The 15093-nt window shown below is 33.7% G+C and overlaps 2 protein-coding genes across 3 annotated transcripts; one reads left to right on the forward strand and one right to left on the reverse strand.

The window, feature by feature from the left end:
- The first annotated feature begins 488 nt into the window (after window positions 1–488).
- Window positions 489–3931, forward strand: LOC120339771 (uncharacterized). Of its 2 annotated transcripts, none has more exons than XM_078116385.1 (7): window positions 489–1187; window positions 1381–1498; window positions 1793–1999; window positions 2183–2343; window positions 2540–2711; window positions 2915–3121; window positions 3316–3931. In XM_078116385.1, exons 1-7 carry the CDS (start codon window positions 1122–1124, stop codon window positions 3783–3785), a joined length of 1401 nt encoding a protein of 466 aa, XP_077972511.1. In that variant the 5' UTR covers window positions 489–1121; the 3' UTR covers window positions 3786–3931. The 2 variants fall into 2 exon arrangements, with proteins under 2 accessions (XP_077972511.1, XP_039263904.2); XM_039407970.2 differs by having other exon boundaries at window positions 491–1187; window positions 2126–2343.
- A 65-nt stretch (window positions 3932–3996) lies between these two features.
- LOC120339772 (uncharacterized) lies at window positions 3997–8695 on the reverse strand. Its single transcript, XM_039407972.2, has 7 exons — window positions 8215–8695; window positions 7780–7888; window positions 7327–7533; window positions 6252–6469; window positions 6010–6181; window positions 5433–5639; window positions 3997–5158 (listed from the first exon to the last, which is right to left on the reverse strand). The coding sequence occupies exons 1-7, from the start codon at window positions 8278–8280 to the stop codon at window positions 4695–4697; spliced, it is 1443 nt and encodes a 480-aa protein (XP_039263906.2). The 5' UTR covers window positions 8281–8695; the 3' UTR covers window positions 3997–4694.
- Between the last annotated feature and the right edge of the window lie 6398 nt (window positions 8696–15093).

Genomic DNA, 15093 nt, shown 5'->3' on the forward strand with positions numbered 1-15093 from the left:
TCAAAACCCCGATCCGATCAAAATCGGCGTAGATATTTAGGGATAAATTAGTTATTTTACCTAATATTTATAAAAGTTTATAAAAGGACTAACATTTACTAATTAGAAATTCTTCGAATTGGAATTTAGATCGGCGAAAAACCCTTCTAAATTTGGAAGCAAATGTCAACCAAAAATATTAGATTGATAATGTACAACACATGTTGATTACTAATCAATAATGGAAAAGGTAGTTCACGAAAGGAGTATCGATTGCTCAATTATTACATAATATATTATAACGCATATTATACACGAATATTCTCCGAAGACATATTGATCGCAGCACTAACGTATATAATCAGCTTTGATTTCGTGTCGTCTCGGTAAGACTCGTCTGGATCGTTGTCGTCTCGCCTCTAACTAACAAATACCTAAATACTAACTAATAATAATAAAAATATAAATATGTCCTATAGTAGGTGTTTTTGCTCGGTATTTTGACAATAAATTATTTCTCACCTTGTACACGAAGGCTGTATCGTTAATGTATGAAAATCGGAACTAAATGGAATGGCTGGTCAACATTGCAAAACAATAACGGGTAAACCTGTCAAATAAACGGAGTTCGATCTGATTACTGCAATCTATTTGTTTGACAAACCATTCGTGCAAGTGTGTTTAAATTAAAACCCCGTCATATCGCAAGCAAACCCAGTTATGGTCATAGAGTTTTGACATAGTTTCTTCCAAATTAAACAAACTCAGTCATTTGCTATAGTTCACCAGGTAATCATCCAGTTGTAGCTCGGTGAAGTAATTACTAAATAATACTGGCATATTGAGCAAAAGTTGTTAGGTCATACTGGTGAAAATGATTTTTACCTTTTAAGAAGAAACAATATTATCAAGACTTCTGTCTGATTTTATGTGGAGGTATGTTGGATAGCTTAAAATATTTGAAACACGTAAGAGTAGGAAAGGCTGAGTGTGGTGCAAAAACGAAGAGAAAATACTAGGAATTATTTTTAAATTAATATCTGAGAATTCATACAATTATTGAATTCTTAGGATTCAAGATATGCTGTTGTCATAGGTTAAAGTATTGTTATCATGTTCTGGAAGCCTAAAGAATAATTGGAATGTATGGATCAACGGATTTATCTTTTCATGGTTCCACATTTTCACTGTCGTCCAACAATTTGCAGGTACCGATAGCTAATAACATTATATATTTTTTTTTCATTACAAATAAAACGTCAAAGGTTCACAGAGGATAGTTAGCTAATTCTTTTTATGATAAGATATATATCCCATCCCAAAAATTTGGATATTATTTTGAAAGTTGCATTTTATGCCTACTTATTTGTCAATAATTTATAATAAAATTTCCACTCCAAGAGAAAAAATGAAGAAGACCGACTTGGAATTGCAACAACCGCATTGTTTATTGTCGGAACGATGTGTGGAACTGGTGTACTAACTATCCCGCAAGCTGTCGTCAATAGTGGATACATTGGTACGTTTATTACATTGCTGCACGCGTTTTTTTCAAACAAGAATATCAAGGGGTCGCTCAGTTATGATAAAATTTGAATCACATAATGCCTAAGCCGATATGCTTATATAGATAAGTTAACGCTTTAACGTTTGGTTCGGGTCCTCTTGGCCATATTCGATTAAATGATAAAATGCCTCGTGATCCTGGAAGCCTACAAAATTTGTTCAATTTTCCTGTGTCTCAAATGTTCAAACATCTAAAAGACTTCAAAACTTCTGCTTTAGTATCGTGTTATTGTATACAATTTTGCAGGACCAGCCATTATTCTTACGTGTGGTATTAAGGCCGCGTATACGGGAACGCTTCTTGGTAAATGCTGGACAATACTACGTAATCGTTACCCAGAATATGAAAATGACAGAATTACGGACCCCTACCCAACTATAGCGCATCGAGCTGGAGGACGAGTTGCTGAAATTGCTACAAGAGTTTGCCTTGATATAACAATGTTTGGAACAAGTAAGAAATATTTTATATATTTGCAAAAATTTCACGAGTCAGTTATTTGCTACATATTACGCTGCTATTTTGATATATCTCACACTGTATTCACAAAGTAATTATATTGTCTTTTCTTATTCTTAGAAGTTGTGCTTCTGCTTCTGATATCTAGTAATATATCTGACTCTATATCCGACATAGGACATCATGATTTTTCTCTGTGTTATATCGTCATGATCACTACTGGAGTCTTGATTCCATTATCCTGGTTGGGAACACCAAAGGATTTTTGGCAAGCTGGACTTATTGCCGCATGTGCAAGTATTGTGGCTGGATTTTTTGTGTTTGGGAGCATGATAACAGTAAGTTTTGGTATAAAAAAAATTATGCTTATAAATTTTGCGTAGTTCAATATTTACTTTAAAATAAGCTATGCAAAAACAACTGGCACATTAATTCGGGTAAGGATTAATTCTTGTACTCGCCAACAGTCATAAATTGAAATGCTCTTGCTCATCGCCCTAAACAAAATCAGCACTTCCAACCTTGGCTTTTCAGAGCACTTCAAATCAATCAAGTCCTGAACATGCGGAACCTCAGTGGTCCCTATTCATGAGTGCTGCAGGTACAATACTTTTTTCGTTCGGTGGAGCAAGTTGTTTCCCAACCATTCAGCTTGATATGAGACGTCCATCCAAATTTCCAATATCAGCGATCATCGGAATTTCAGGCAAGTATTATTTATTTATCTACTCCAGATATTTGTACGCATCAAACTCCATCGCATAAAATATTGACATCTGTCACCATAGATGTACTGTAGGAAAAGTATTGCTACAATATATATGCACTTACTTTGATGATTGTAACTTCTTATTGTATGCAAAAGTATACCATTGTCTCAACTCATAATTTAAACAGTAACTTTTTTAGTTGTCATGTCGGTGTATCTTCTTGTCGGAATCACTGGGTTTGTGGTTCTCGGAGATAACATGAAACCAAATGTTCTTAATGCTCTACCTGGCGATTGGATGTCATACACGGTCAACATATTGGTGACATCGCATTTTTTCATGGCTTATCTCATCTTCAATAATCCTGTCAGTCAAGAGATTGAGGGTATCTTAAAAATACCGGACAGTAAGTGTACCGAATTTATCTTTCATTTAACTATGCTGTTGATAAGGAATTGATCTTTTTGTAAAATCATAAAATGTTAAATTTGCAAAGGAATATTGCAACTGAATATGCATATACGACGATGAAATCCCCTTCAGTCTCATAAAATCGTAATATAGTCAATTTCTAAACAAACTTTTATCTATTTTTTTCAGAATTTTGCCTAAAAAGAGTATTGTTGAGAACAACACTTGCACTGACCGTAATGTTTGTAGCTTTGACAGTTCCGCATTTTGACGTCATCCTATCTCTATTAGGAGGAACAACAATAGTTCTAGTTAATTTTGTGTTCCCGCCTATGTTCTATATTATGTTATCAAAGCAACGAATACCTTCAGATGCCTATGGCCCACTTCCATCCCATCTTACTAAGCGAAAACAATCAGCGATCGATTCGACCTCTTTGGTTACTCAGTCTAGTTTTCAGTCTGAAGAAGATGTTTCAAATAATCCAGTTTGGACGCAAGTTCAAGTAGAACTACATGTTAAAGTTATTTTAATAGAAATTATAATTTTTGGAATAGTAGGAGGCGGTTGCTCAACCTATTTTTCAATTGCTTCTCTTGTTAACGGAAAATCAGGATTTACTGTGCCTTGTTATGTTAATACCAGCGTCGGGCTGTGAATATTTTTTTGACGAAACAGTATTCTTTTTAAAATATTATTGATCTATATTTTCAGGTACAATTCAGTTTTGTTGTTTTTATATTTATATATTTCATTGTAGAAGTTAATAATGATGAAAAGTAAAATAAATTTTATGCAAAAAGCGATATGAGACTATAAGTTGTCGGGCAAAGTGATCACGGTCGCAGTTGAGAATTCAGTAGAGTCGTGTTCATAATCAGTCAGCGTAGACTTTCGACCTATCTCAAATTCCTAACACTAACTAATATACAAGTATAGTATAGAAAAAATAATATTCTTATATGTTTCCTCGGATGCTCAATCTTAAAAATTCAATAGACAGTTTATTATTTTATTCTAATTTCCAATACACATTCAAAAGGTACACTGCCTACGCTCACACAGAAAGAATATCAAGAATTGTTGTGATAATTTCTTTAAAATATTTTTCACGACACACAAAACAAAATTTGATGATAGCTTGGAATTTAGTTGTCTAAGGGAAATTTCAGAAATGCCATTGAAGAGGCACTACGTCAGAGTGGCATTTTGACCCAACTTTCTGTTGAAATGGACGGATATTCAGAGGGCGCTAAAAAGTAGAATTCATTTAAAATTGTATTATGCAATTGTTTACTGGATCAAGAGTATCAATTATCATTGTTGCACAAATGGAAATAATGTCAATATAATACTAATAATAAGCATTACCTCAGAAACTTGGAAAGTTCCCGGTCGTCAGAAGGTTAAAATAAAAACAAAAAATGAAACTGAGAAATAATATTATTAATAGAAATTTCATATTACTCAAAGTACTGCACTGAATGCAGACGCAGCGACTGCCCAGCAACAGAAACGTACATTTCGATCCGTGTCGTTGATGTTGAATATAACTAGTTCAAAATATCTAGATTCCAACGCTCATGTTAACAAAACATGGAACTGTGAACTCGGATTGACCGTTGAATACAGAAGCAAAAGAAAAGTACGTAGACGAAGCTCCACCAAATGCACCAATCATAATAATTTCTATCAAAAGAACTTTGACATGCAGCTCCAGGTTTATTTGCATCCAACGAGGATGTTGACAATCTTCTTCTTTACTTTGTATATGAGTCCCTAATGAGCTCGAATCAGAAGCGTAATCTCTAGGGTTTGAGATATATGATGGGAGAGATCCGTACGCCTGTGAAGGAGTCCTCTGTCTTGAAAGTAAGAGATAGAATAGAGGCGGGAATATAAAATTTGTCAAGGCAATAGTCGATCCACCCAAAATTGACAGTATTATATCGAAGTGAGGAACAGTCAAACCTATAAACATTGCCGCTAATGCAAGAAGCGTTCGAACCAATATTCTCTTCCAACCAAACCCTGAAAAAAAGTTGAAGGATGTGTTACAATATCATACAGTTCTGTTCTCGTACCTATGTCATAAAACTGATAAGCTTGGCGAAAAACAATATCGACGTCGATTCAATACGGAAACCGAGGAAAGAGAACACATATAGTAGTGTTATATGGTCATTTGTCGTGTTACCTTAGTACAATTTTGTCTCTGTTTTCTTTCTATAATTTTTGCATTAATGCCGCGACACTTTCTTTTAAATAATAAATAAGTAACTGTAAAAACATAAAAATCACATACTGTCCGGTATCTTTAGAAAGCCTTCAATCTCTTGACAAACGGGATTATTGTTGATGAGATAAGCAAAAATTAGATGAGATGTGATTAAAATATTAACGGTGTATAATATCCATCCAGCCGGTAGAGCATTGAGTACGTTTGCATCCATGTCATCCCCAAGAATCACAAATCCTGGTATCCCGACCAAAAGATAAACCAGCATCACGGCTGAAAACAATGATAACGGTATTATCAAGGTTTTAATCATGCTGCTGCTTTGGTATTTTTGTGCCCCCCATTCGGATACTGTACCTCCTCTTGATATTTGATAAAAAAGTAAAATAAGAATGTCCTTCATTAAATCTATAGATATAGGGCTATAGATATCAATTTTACTCTTTAGGTTTTCACTTCAGCAGTTTCCACGAATCAAATTGTTTCATCTGTGTCGCAGGAATAAACTTATAGATCTTAGTTGTCCAAAATCTTTACAAATTCTGTTTACAATACTATATTAGTATAACTCCGATGAAATAAGGACATTGCTTTGGACAAGCTGTATCTTTAATATATATGAATATATATTCCAAATTCTTACTTATGATTCCCAAGACAGCGGATACTGGAAACTTGTTGGGCTCTTTCATGTCCACTTGAATAGTCGGAAAACAGCTTGCCCCACTGTATGCATATAGTATCGTACCCAGGGCGCTAAAGAATAAGGACCACTGAGGATCTGCATGTTGAGGATTTGGATTATCAGGGATTGCCTGGAACAAACACGAAACGTAAGAATAGGAGAAATGTGGCATCGGAAATTCATCAATTGCTGTTACTTACTGTAATCAAACTTCCTAATATGAAAAACGAAGCCACAATGCTAGTGACGGCTCCTATTATTCCGCCTTGCCAGAAATCTTTTGGTGTTCCAAACCAAGTAAGTGGGGTTATGACTGCAGTGATTATCAACATGAGGTAGCATATCGAAAACTGATGATGTCCGAGGTTAGTAATTAGGTTTGAGAGGTTTTCCGATATCAGCAACATGAAGACCGTGTCTGTAAAAATTAATGTTGTTAGGTTGAATGTTTATATATTAGTATTAGAATCATTTAAAACTGTTCCGATAGCTCTAATTTTTCATGTTTTATATTATGAAAAATGCTATTTATGTATTTGTTATATTCCAAACTGATATGAGACAAAATCTTAGATTTTATTAAAATGCAGCAAGTAAGAATGTGGTAGTAATATTTCTTTCTTAAAATTCGGCTATGTCAGCTCCCCAGAAGTTTGGATGTAAAAAAATTTAATATTTACTATTGTACACAAATTATTCCTAAATTCGTGTTGTTGAAATTATTAGTGCTATTGAAGACAGCTCAGTAAATACCTACCGGCATATACGATATCGCAGTTTGGCCGCAAAATCTGCGTCATTATAGCCATCGGCGTATTTTATATATATCTGTACAAAAACCATTTAGATATATTACACCTCTGGTATTTTGTACATGTACTGATGACGTACTAATTTGGGAAAATTTAAAAACATTGCTTCTCTTTTTAACAAATTTTGAGTGCTTAAATATATTGTTGGAGCCACTAAAACAGCTATTTTTTTGTTTAGTTATTTTTCAAATTTCCCCTGAGTCCTATGGGACCGATATTTCATCTAAAAGTTTGCTGTTTCATATCAATTCATGGAAACGCATTTTGTGAAATATGGAAACACTTTATTCCGTCCCGCTTTACAACAAACTAATTGCTCAGCCAGGGTGATACAGCACACCTTCGTAAATATATATTTTTAGCAGTACTCTTTTAATTTTAATTTATTCCCATGTAAACACAAATTTGAGTATTACACAAAAAGAGTTGTCTTGGGCACATTTGTGTCAAAATTCAACTTTACCTGATCCAAATAATGTGATGTCAATGCAGACTCTTGTTGCAATTTCCGCAACCTTTCCACCAGCTCGATAAGCTATGGTTGGATACGGGTCTGTGATTCTGTCACTCTCATACTCTGGGTATCGTGTCCGAAGTATAGTCCAGCACCTCCCAAGCAGAGTACCAGTATAACATGACAACACCCCACACGCTACAACAATAACTGGTCCTGCAAATGGATAAAATAACCTTGCTCACATAAAAATTGATACAGCCCTGTGTAGCAAGCACAGCCACGAATAAAAAAAAACATTGAAATGTCTGGGTCCATTATTTGGCGCTCCAGAAGTGTGTGTACCAATATGGAAGTAACTAATTTTGTTCGCCAAAATTACATCAAGTTGTGTAAAGGGACTGAAGCCTATGATCACCTATGACCTGTTATTCTCTCAATTTATCTACGAGCCACACTCACCAATGTATCCGCAATATACAATAGCTTGTGGAATAGTTTGCACTCCTGTTCCGCATATAGTGCCAACTATAAAAACAGCTGCTGTGAAAATACCAAGACCCTTGTTTTGCTGGTAATCAAAAATAAAAGAAAAAAAAGTTGAACAATGCAAAGACGAAGCAATAATTTTAAGTGACTAGCAATAGTCTATACCTAATTAACATATCGATGACTCTCGCCAATTTTAAAATGTGCCGCTGACAGAATAAGAAAAGGACACTGATATTCCTTGTCCTTTGCAGAAACAATTGTAAATATTTGCATGATATTAAATATCGTTGGTTATTGTATTATATTATGTTTCTAGATACTATACATTGAGCTGTAGTCCAAGAGCCCACACACAAAATGCAAACAATATCAAAGTTTTACTTTAGTGATAAGTATTATTCTTACCGCTTGTAAAACAGGTGGTGATAACGATTCGTAAGCAATGTCAGACTGTTGTAATATTTCTTGCATGTCGATGATGTTTTAGGTGACCAACAGATATTTATCAGTAAGATTCTCACTCATAACATAACCCAGTATGTAGTTTCTGGTGTATTGTATACTTTTGGGCAGACAGGCTAACTGAAAGTTTTCCGCTAAAAATCTAATGTTAACTGAAACTACAAATCCCAGATTTAGTTTCCAAAAATACCTAAGCACTAATCAAATCAGCCACATAATAAATTAATGCTTGAACTGACTTATCATTTGCTGACCGCTTTTATGTGCCTACGCAATTTTATGTAATAAACTGTATATTTGCCATCACGTCACACTAATGATGAAATCATCGCATTGCAAAGATTACTTTGTCAATCGGACTGAAACAAATTTATCTCACCTATACATTTTAGCATGCATAAAAATAAGGCTCCTAACCAGTAAAACATAAACTGGACTGGATGTAGAAACCGTAGCTATTAAAACGAAAGAGTTGTCAGTGCAACAGTAAATCTCTACTCCGTCTATTTTAAAACTACCTCATTTTACGATTTTCCTCAGAGCTCTGGTATTTAAAAGTCACTTCAAATAAAGCATCACCTATCGTTGGGTGGTTCAACAAACAGACGATCATGCAATGCACGCCTGAACTTTATCGAATATGTTTACACACTAATCCGTATCTCTGGTGAATTTCCCCAACTCGTCCGATGAATAAAATAACCCGTGACTAATGCATATATAGAAAGAGGGAGATCTTCAAACACCAACAAATATTTAAGCAAGATGTGAAAATTTGTCCAGCTAATGAGATGACAAAAATTACACATTTCATCACTTTGCTGATAACTAAAGTTGAGGTATTTCATCACTATGCCGATAACGAAAGTCGCGGTTTGATCGTGAAGAAACTAATTATGTGTTGTGTTGCATTTAAACATGACTCATTTTCACTGCCTATATACAACCTGAGGTGTTCAAGTATACTAGTCCAGACGATGTTCATTTATATTATATCTGACATTAGGAAAACATGAGCCATATAAAGCAATGCTAGCATATCGAATTCTTTTCCAACGAACTACGCCGCGACGAGTATCCCATTCAATATCACTCGATGAATGCAACGTATCGCTTTTGATTCTCTCAAAATTAATCTCATTGTCATGTGATGTGCGAGAAATTAAACTTATGGAATGAACAATGAAATGCAATAAAAATTTAAATATGCAGTAAATTGCATCGTGTATTCAGATGATATGTTCACATTGAACGGTTTAACGGTTGAACCGATTTATCTGTAGCAATGGGCAAAATAATACTGGGGCGATAAGGACCCGTATTCACAAACATTGTGTTTTTCATGTCAGTAGCTTTCAAATATAATAAGATAAATCAATGCTTTTATTTTTATTTTTGTATTGCCTTTTTACAAGATTGATTTCTATATTTATGTTTTGATTAAGCGTCATTCACTCCTCAACTTAGTAAGCCAAGTTGCTTGTTATCAAATATCAGTTACTTGCTTAGATGTATACAATCACAATTGACAGCACTGGCTCATTTTCCAAATTATTACTTATCGATCTTAAGATCGGTAAGTATATTGATAGGTATTTGTATGTATGTCTGTCTGTGTGTGTGTGTGTCTGTTAGATGCACGCGATATCTCACGAAAGCGGGATTGAATCTGCTCCAGATTTTGCATGTGCATTCATCTTATCTCGGACCAGAATCCTATTGATTTTGGGCGAATTATGTCGTATAATTAGCGAGTTATCAATCAATTATTGATATAGTGATCTAGATTTTTGTAGAGCGAGAGAATTTTGAAACCCGCCGAGTGTGTGTGTGCGATGCGCAGTGCGCAAGTTACAAGAGCGGATGAATCGAAACTGCAGTTTCTGTTTTGGGGGATCCCCTAACTATCGATCGATAAGTCTTCGGTTTCCAACCGATATTCTCGTTTGAGCGTTATTCATAAATCGTCTCACTTTTTTTTAAATCAACTTCATCTTTTTACTCACTAACAATTCTTACCTATACTTTTGTTCCGATTTCCAGCAACGGCGCAATAGCTTCATCTTGCATTATATTTGACATTTATTTCAAAATTCTGAAAATGATATAGCATTGCAAACGAACACGTGAATCAAAATATATTTCCACAGAAGAAAAAATCTTGTGCGCAAAATGAAAGAATTACCTCCGTTAAAATTGTTTGCTATCTAAATATTTTTAGATAACATTTTGATTACCAGTTTTAAGCGCAAAAGCAATACTTCTTATTTCTCAAGTTTCTAATATGAATTTCGCTTTGTTTGAGAATTGCTTCTTCAATATCAAATTGTTTAGCATGACTATAACTGATATTTAGCATTATTAGGCAATTTCTCATGAGGAAATGAAATTGAGTCAAGCTGCTTACACTTTCACTTTGGAAGTGTTTTCGATGGCTGGCGGTAAATTTTGTTTGTAAGACTGAGTTGCGCAGACACATCGCAAATGCGCCATATTGCATCAGATATTACAAATAGAATTATAATGTGACGGAAAAGTCGATTTTATCTCAGGATAGCAACTTATTGTTCCAGATATACTTTTCATTTTATTATGGATAAGAAAATATGCTTACAGGATAAAAATAACGTTTTGAAATATGTGCTCACGGTCCTAACCTAATAGAGTTTCTATAGTTTAGTATTCTCATTACCCACTTGTTATAAATGAAAGTTATTTAATTAGTTACAAATAGCGAGAAATGAAAATAAGTTTGAATTGAAAATAAATATATGCTCTGTCTACATAATATATTGAAATAATGGAATATAAACATCCATACTACTTAGATTTTCATAAAGTGAATTGAGTACTCCTGAAGTATGCGCACCAAGATGTCGCACAACCTGAACCCTAACCTGGTACACAATCCGAGTTCAGGTGAAGTAAAGTGAGTAAAATGTGCTGAAATCTTCAAAAATTTGGTTTTTGTTGAAAATATAAATTGTGCCCGAAGCGTGCATGCCTGTTTAGTCATGATGTCGATTTTGCAGACAATAATGGGGATTTCCATACGGTCATATTTTCATACTTAATATGTATAGGTACATATGGGCCGTGTTTATATGTCGTTCTTAAATATGTTCATGAAGGTTTTTTTTACAGAAAGAAGTAGGAGTCATCGTTACTCATAAGGTAGGCGTTCAAAAACAAAATAATAATATTTTACGATCTATTTATGATCGCATTTCAACATGTCTGATATAATAGTTCTGAACAGACTTTCAACTCATGTGATGTTGTGTGAGTGATGTGTGGGAGGTTATTATGTCAGATAAACGTATTCAGTTACGAAATTGGTATTATTCAAAGATAAGAGTGAAAGTTCAAGATGTATGTAAATTGAAATTTGTAGTTGTGCAAGTTGTAACAGGCTCCAGAATTTAAACATTTCCTTGTATATTATATGAAATACAACTGCTCTAAAACTTGTAGACTGAAGAGTTATGGTAACATCCGCGTTTTCCATTTTACTATTTTCATTCTCGCGATAATTACGAATGGCTAAAACTACTGTAAACCTATTAAATTCTTTACAAACCGAAAATTACCTAAATGTACGTATGTAGCATTTCATTTTCTAAAATCGAAAGGAAAAGTGATTTATTCATTCTACCATTTGAATGTTGATGCGGTCTTTTGAAATGACAACACATACAAACACTATAACAGAAGTAAGATATGTAACATTTTTAGTATAATCTAATATTGAGCAACTGAGGAAGAGTCCTGCAGAGTGTTAACTCAGAAAAATTCAGCGTTTGTGTAAATAACTCAATGTTATCTGATAATAATCCAACGGAAAATATTTTTAAATGAATGGAAATTTTTTTTAAACTATTTTATTTTATTATAAAACAACCTGGCATATTGTTCTACATTTCTACGGTTCCTATACCACTAGCTGACAAATTTTACTTATTTTCCTCTTCTAACCCCTTCCAGCCATAAAAATACTAACAATTCAAAATTTTCTGATTTAAACAAGCTGCAGCAGAAGTTACAACTGCACACTAATTGTACAGTCTGCACTATTAGTAGCTTTACACGTATTGCATAATAATCAATGACATTTATCATTAGCGCGAATGATCATCTATGGCTATATATATCTTATGACAGCTACATCATGTGATAGTAATTTCTCATGAGAGACTTGAACAGTAATGCTGAAAAGCAGACTCGTTCAACCGTTTTTGTTTGCACCAAATGTTTTGCCCAATGAATCGATTTTTATGAACTTTGTTTGAAATTTAATGATATGTTTTACGCTTCAATGGAATACAGTAAATATGTGTTATTTCTGTCATGTAAATTTTCAGTTCAGTTTTTGTCACTGCTTATGATTACAAAAATTCTATTTAACCATATTTATGTTTTTGGTAATTTGAAATGCAGCAAACACAGAAAAATGGAAATGTTGGTTAAAAAGAAATGTTAGTTATCTACAGAGGCAATAGTATAACTTCTATTAAGACGACCTCTGACCTCTTTAAATAAAACGATTTTCATAACGAAGGTATAAGAAAAGTCCTCTTGTTTGTACATTTTGATTAATAGAGATATTTTTCGCGTTGTGGATTGAACACCTACACCACTTTCGTACAAAGCAAAACGAAAAATATACTCAGATAGTATTTTGGGAAGAATTACTTGTAACTGTGCCAATTGAAGCAATTTGAATTCAATATAATGAATGTTTATATATGTATAAAACGCTCGCATGTAGTTTAAAATTGACTCTATAAATCGTTATAGAGTTTTCAATGGTTACACGCTAAGATAAATTCAGTGTATATATATTTACTAAACCTTTGATACTTTATAATTATCTTGTTCATAGATGATACGTTTTTTTCTAGTTTTATCTGTAAGTTTCAACTTTACCAAATTTCACGTTGTTTTCATCTCCTTTATTTTTCATCTCGCGCTATCGTTCCGGCGCACGAGGTATCCTCACATTAGTACATCGACTTATCCAATAATTACTAAATTAATGGACATCTTCGTATTAAGAAACCGAGATATTAAATATGGCACGCTTCCATCTGAATACAGTTATAATAATTCTGAAGGCTATATTCCTATGATGGCAAAGAAATATATTTTTCTTCTATTATTGATGGTATATATATAATATGAATACGATCAAATGAAAATACATGAAAAAAATAGACACGTTATGATTTAAATGGCCTCAGTTACTACGAATACGTCCTAGTTGCATGCCTGACCATGAATGTTTCTAGCAAGCATAAAAAAACGGCACTCCGGAAGTATGTGTACCAGGTTAGGCCATATTTTTATTCTAATTCTTATTGTTTTAGTTATATTACGAGTTCGGGAACAGTCTGTGTTAGCCACATAAATATATCCTCTGTCCATAGGTTTAAGTCCCTTTACACAATTTGACGTAAAATAGGCGAACAAAGTTAGTTACCTCCATATTGGTACACATACTTCTGGAGCGCCAAAAAAACTAACCAACCAAGGCAAATCTCGCACAATATTTATTCTGAAACAATGAATTTAGGAAACAAAATTTGTATATTTCAGTTCTGATCAACTTATTTCCATCTCGATAGGAAGAATAAGTTACGTGTTATTTCACGTTCTCCAGGCCATAAATTGACTTTGATCCTGAAATTCTAAATATTACTAATTTTACATGCTCAAATACAAATTTAGGCGAGGTTTAATTTACAGAAAATTGGCGACATATCCCGATTCTAATAGGAGTTGAAAGCAATCAAAATTATTTATATTATCATGCAATTTCGTATTCGTATATTATTATGAGTGTCCGACTGAAGTGTAAACGAAAAATGTCCTGCTTCTTCCGCCCAATTAGGTTTAAAATGTTGGTGGAGACAAAATATATCGATTCTTAAAGAAGTTGAAAGCAGTTTAAAGTCTTCATATTGTTATGCAATTTTGTACGCTTTTATGAGTAACGTAATGTAGCCTAAATGCAACATTATGCATATTTCACTCAATTGGTTTAAAATTTAAGTGGCGATGCCTTCGTTTTGGTCAAACTACGTTGATACGGAAGGTTAAGTAATCTCGTACTTGTGCCTTAGCCAACCAGGCCATCGCTTACCCAAGCCCCTTAAATGGAGTGACGAAAGTCGGTAAGATATGCTGAACAACGAAAATTCAAAAACCAACAACACCTTACATAACGTCTTCTGAGTGTGTGAACACTTTAAAAATCATTGCGCCTGATTATAACCCCGAAATCGAATTGTGAGGGATTTTACTACTTTTTTAAAAGTGTAATTGTGTAAATTGTTCGTTCAATATTGTTCAAACAATACATGCAAGTATGCACCGGAGTTGCATTATTGGTGTCCAATTTATTGCATGCGCGAAACATTCTATTAATAATCAACAATTTGTGCTATTACAAAAATAAAAAATTCTACTAAAAGTTTTTAGTAATTTAAAACATAATATTTGTGTGCTTTTTGAATAATATACAAAAAATAAGATTCAGATACTTCAAGTCTCATTCTTGACTCATATGTATTTATTATAACAATTTTGTTCCCATACGATAAATAACACGCACAGTGTAGCAATTTCATAAGTTTCGCAATAGTATAGGTTCATAGTATAGGTCACCTAAAAAATCATGTGACTGGAAAGTTAAGAGTTGATATGTGCCTGTTTACTACAACTTTAGCTGTCAGAAATAGTCTGTTCGATTTTGATATATGTTGCATTTGCAGTGGTCAGTATTGTTTGAGAATATTTCCAGACAATTTCAGACAAGCGTAT

This window comes from Styela clava, chromosome 9 (genome assembly GCF_964204865.1).
Source record: "Styela clava chromosome 9, kaStyClav1.hap1.2, whole genome shotgun sequence".
In the NCBI taxonomy this organism is placed as follows: domain Eukaryota; kingdom Metazoa; phylum Chordata; class Ascidiacea; order Stolidobranchia; family Styelidae; genus Styela; species Styela clava.